This window comes from Mizuhopecten yessoensis, unplaced genomic scaffold (genome assembly GCF_002113885.1).
Source record: "Mizuhopecten yessoensis strain PY_sf001 unplaced genomic scaffold, ASM211388v2 hete_36166612, whole genome shotgun sequence".
NCBI classification, from domain to species: domain Eukaryota; kingdom Metazoa; phylum Mollusca; class Bivalvia; order Pectinida; family Pectinidae; genus Mizuhopecten; species Mizuhopecten yessoensis.
In genome coordinates this window covers 1-4621 of record NW_018485247.1, presented here as the reverse complement: position 1 = coordinate 4621, position 4621 = coordinate 1, and the positions used below count along the sequence as shown (strand labels likewise).

At 35.4% G+C, this 4621-nt stretch overlaps 1 protein-coding gene across 1 annotated transcript; it reads left to right on the top strand.

Moving 5' to 3' along the window:
• Window positions 1-1019: 1019 nt before the first annotated feature.
• On the top strand, window positions 1020-3400 carry LOC110444726 (the record flags this gene model as incomplete). The annotated part of the gene is made up of 2 exons (XM_021489090.1): window positions 1020-1181; window positions 1810-3400. Coding segments are annotated over 2 exons (419 nt in total), but the record flags the coding sequence as incomplete, so codon positions are not given.
• Between the last annotated feature and the right edge of the window lie 1221 nt (window positions 3401-4621).

The window sequence follows — 4621 nt, the reverse complement described above, 5'->3', positions numbered from 1 at the left end:
CCCCCCCCCCCCCCCCCCCCGATAATTTTCTTTAAAAATCATGTAGTTTCACTATTTTCCTCACAGTTTTACCCCACTTGGACACCCACACCCCACACCCCAGATAGGTGTCTGGAGATCCGCCGCTGCAGCCAAGTGGAGTGGTCTATGCTTTCATGTATAGTGCAATTGGCATTTTAATATAAGTATAATATGATAACAAAGTATATACAGATGTCTGAAATAAGAGGTACATATCAATTAAAATGAAATCATACACTATTCGTTTAATTATACTTTCAATTCACGTTTCTTAACATACGTTGCATTTGCATTGCATTTTTTTTAAAAAGAATATATAAAGTTCCCCAAAAAAGTTGTGGTTAGTGATCGTGGTTAGTCTGTACCTAACTTTATTTAGGTATTTTTCACATTGTTTAAGGACACAGGGTTTTACAATTTGAACATTAAAAAAGTAAGATATATATTATAAACAGATAACATATTATATTGAAAACCATATGCCTCTTTCTGAAGTTCATGATTCCTTTTTTTCGATCGGAGAAACAATTGCCAATAAATACGAGAATTATGACGTCACAATAGAGGATGTCAGTGTACATCATTGCAGCATGACGTCTTCGTTGAAATATTGACCAATAAAATAACGCTCAGACTGTAACATGTACCCATTATTGGGTACATGTAATTAAAAATGAAAAACACATCCTAGCAGCTTCATTCAATAAGTCGGGGGTAAAGACATACAGTTTATATGGTGATTGGCGAAGAATACAGTACAACTTTAATTTTGGATGCAATACGGATATATATCCAGTTTTTGTCAAAATGACGTAAACTCAGTAATTCCTGGCCTGTACCTCGAGAGAAACTCGAACGTGATGCAAATCGTTTTTAAACCGGTCTCCGTGGTTAGATGTCAACAACCGCCCTAGTTATCGACAATCAAAAACTTAATTAATTATGTTTAAAAATTTAAATTAATTAACTACAGGGTAAATTTCAATTCAATTTTTCAGATCTAGTGGGGACTGTGGCCCTTCGTTTCGAGATACAAGTGACTCTGGCTTTGGTGTTTGCCATCATCGCACTTAAGACGTCATCTGTAAGCATGCGTGAGAAAGAAGGGCTGATGGAACCACTGGTCGTCACCTGTTCAGCTCTGAGTCACTTGGTCGCAGGTATGAACCAATGAGGTTTTTAGCGAGTATGTTTGTGTATAGGAAACATTTCCGCAAAGAAAAGCATTGCATATGCTACCAACCAGACCAATATGTCCTATTTTAACGATTTCATTTTCTCTAATCTGCAGATGCCGTTTCAAAATAGATTGTAGGCTATCCATTGCCAGTTAGCAGATAATGGTTATTTTAAAATGTGTGAACGCTAAATTGGGTTAAATGATTTATTAATCTAACATTGATTAAGATTGGGTCTTTAAAGACAAAAACAAATTTTCATGTAATACTTGATATCAATATATTTCTCATGGGTCAATTTATCATGGACGTTGTCATAGTTTTACATGTAGTTATTATGAAGAAATAATTCGTCTTTATAGATATTTTGAGATGGATTCATAAATTAGAGCGTCTTGAAAGAGAAGAAAATGGGCAAATTTGGCAAAAATCCATTTTAAAATATGTGTAACTTGTTACACGTTTAATTGACCAATTCGTTGGTCCGGTTGTGAATTGACTATGTCCCTTGTCATTGAATTGAAGTGGTCTTTGACCATTTTATCAAATTACGGCCGAAGCTATATCTTAATATCATTTCCGATTTTATAATATTCCTTTACTGTTTCAGCCATACTGCTGGGCGTCACACTAGGTGCATATGCGCAACAACTGCATCAGATATCGCGTTTGGGAGACATATATACCATGATGAAGGTAACGGATCAAGGCTACGGATTTCTGGTGTTGGGTTTTGTAGCAGTGCTTGTCTCCATCTTACTCGCAGTGACACATCTGCTGGTGTTGGTCTCCAATCTGAAGAAGCAAGAGGAGAGAAAGCCGGATGTGGAGTACAACCTTCTTGTGCAAAATGAGGACTCGCCCTGAATGCTGCTTGTGAACTGTATGCTATATACATAATGTTAATTTGAAGTGCAGAAATCGTAATCGAATGTAAACGTCAATATTTTTAGTTTGCTGTTAAACTGCTAAACTACGTTAACACAAATATAGATAGATTTGCATGGCATCGTATTCGGATAATCCAGTTATTATGAATAAACGTTTTAGCTTACAAAATGTACCATGGTTGAAAGCTATATAGGTTTTATAGAATCGTCCCCTACATTGAAGATTTGACAGAGAAATATCCTACCCTTTGGATGAGCATTTGGTGATCCAACTCTCGGCTAAAGGGATACACAACCAAATCGTCATCCCGAGGGTTGAACATTTCTCTGTTCTACCTTCAAGATATGTTAGACTTATTTTTTATTCTATTCTATTTCCTACTTATGGTATGACCTCTTGCCGTGGTATGATTACCGACATTTAAGTATAGTTTGCTGAATTTGATGGTTTTATTTAGGTATATTTCTACATTTAATGTCCAGCTATTATAATTTGAAGTTTTTACTTTTAGTATAACGAGACGGTGATGTCCTTTTTACATGGTATATTTATTGCTAAATTGGTTCAGTATTGAACAAAATAAATGTCTGCTACAAGATGGTTACCGCACATCTTGATAAACTAATTTGGAATTAATTTACATATGTGTCACGAAGCATACACCTGGGCCCGTATTCATGAAACCGTTCTCATGCTCATGCACAGATTCTGTGCTCAAGCTTTGAAAAAAGTTTCATGAATACAGGCCCTAATAACAGTTTATTACTCTGAATTGAAACTTTAATATGTCTATTAACATTTTCGAAATAATTGCATATTGAATAACACTCCGTGTATTGTATTCCATGCTTGTATTAACACCACATGTAGACTCAATATGTTGCTTACTTATCAATGCTTTCGGTTTAACTCATTCACCCCTGAAGTTTTATAATTAACTATTCCAACCTTTGAATTAGAAGAAATCAAATCTTCCTTCATGGGTGAATGAGTTAATAAGAATTTTGTGTAATTTTGTTTCTACATTTATGTACATGTGCGCATCATGATAAAAGAGAATCTGAAACGTGTTTCAATGTTTATTGACAATTATAAGCTCACTAAAGTAACTATTATCAAAACGATGCTGTGGAAACTCGTTTGGGTATCTCTGTTATGTCTAAATGTCTTTACATAATTATACTGTATTCACCTTTAGATAAAACTTAAATGTACATAACATGTATCGCATTTGGCTGTTTGTTAATTTGTACGATTTACCACTAACCTATGCATTTCGTGTTTTTTCAATAAAGATAACACCAATTTAACGCGTTGTATTTTTATTCATCTAATATACTTAGTGTATGTCCATATCTTGCCTCTAAAGCAGGCTTTCTTTTTCACAGTAGTAATCTACCAATATTGCAGTCTCAAATGAGAGGAAGTGTACGCAAATTGGGTGTCCAATCTGATGAATAATATTCTCGAATAGTCTGTAAGAGATTGCTTATAAATATGATGGACATTTACCTGACAGTCTACGAGAGAGGCTAGGTCATTGGTTGAAACAAACCGCAATCAAAAGTCTTTCATCAATCAAACATGTATTATTTGTCTTCATTTCTAGTCACATGTGTCTATACTAATCTCTTTATTATCATGTGAGAATGGGGTGATTGATATATTGGTATTTGGATACGTTATATCTGAGTACAGAATGGTACAACGGTCTAGTAACGTAATATCTAGATCATATATATTCTGTAAATAAATGGAATATGCATCAAGAATGAAAAAAAAATCATTTATTTATAATACTTCCTACTATATATATACGGTAAGGATCAGAGTCAAAGGCACTTCTAAAATGTATTTTGGTGTTTTGGCACTGTGGTATATATTTAATTTAATTTGATTGATGGTTCGACATTCGGATCATATTACGTTAGAATGACATATATTGTCTGTGCTATACACAAATCATTGTGCCATTTAGGTTGCATATGCTAACAAAAACTGTAGATCGAGTATACTTTGACAAACAAAGAAAATACCGAGATATTCTCATTTATAATTCAGATCAGGGATCGTATGTTACGGCAGAATGTCTCACCCCAAATTCGCAACACAATTTCTCACCTATGCACGGTTTCTCACACTGGTGAGAAATCGTGTTAGGAGTAGGCATATTGCCCGTTGCCATGGGTTCCCTTTAAAATGCCACTTGTCCTGAACGACACAGTAGATTTTGACTTAATTTGGCCTGGAGCATCCTTAGGGAAAGGGACTCAATTTTGTATAAATGATTGGTGTGGGATTTCGTCACAATTTGGTATGAGCATCCATGGGCCAAGGGGACTCAATCTTGTTAAAATGGTGGGTTTGGATCCCCTGGGCGGAGAGGGGCGTGCCCCAATAGGGGGAATAGAGGTAAAATCTTTAAAACCCTGCTTCTTCTGTAGGGATAAGGGGGTTTTATCCTTATTTGGTCTGGAGCATTTTTAGGCAAAAAGGACTTGATCTTGTATAAACGGTGGGTGTGGCCCTTT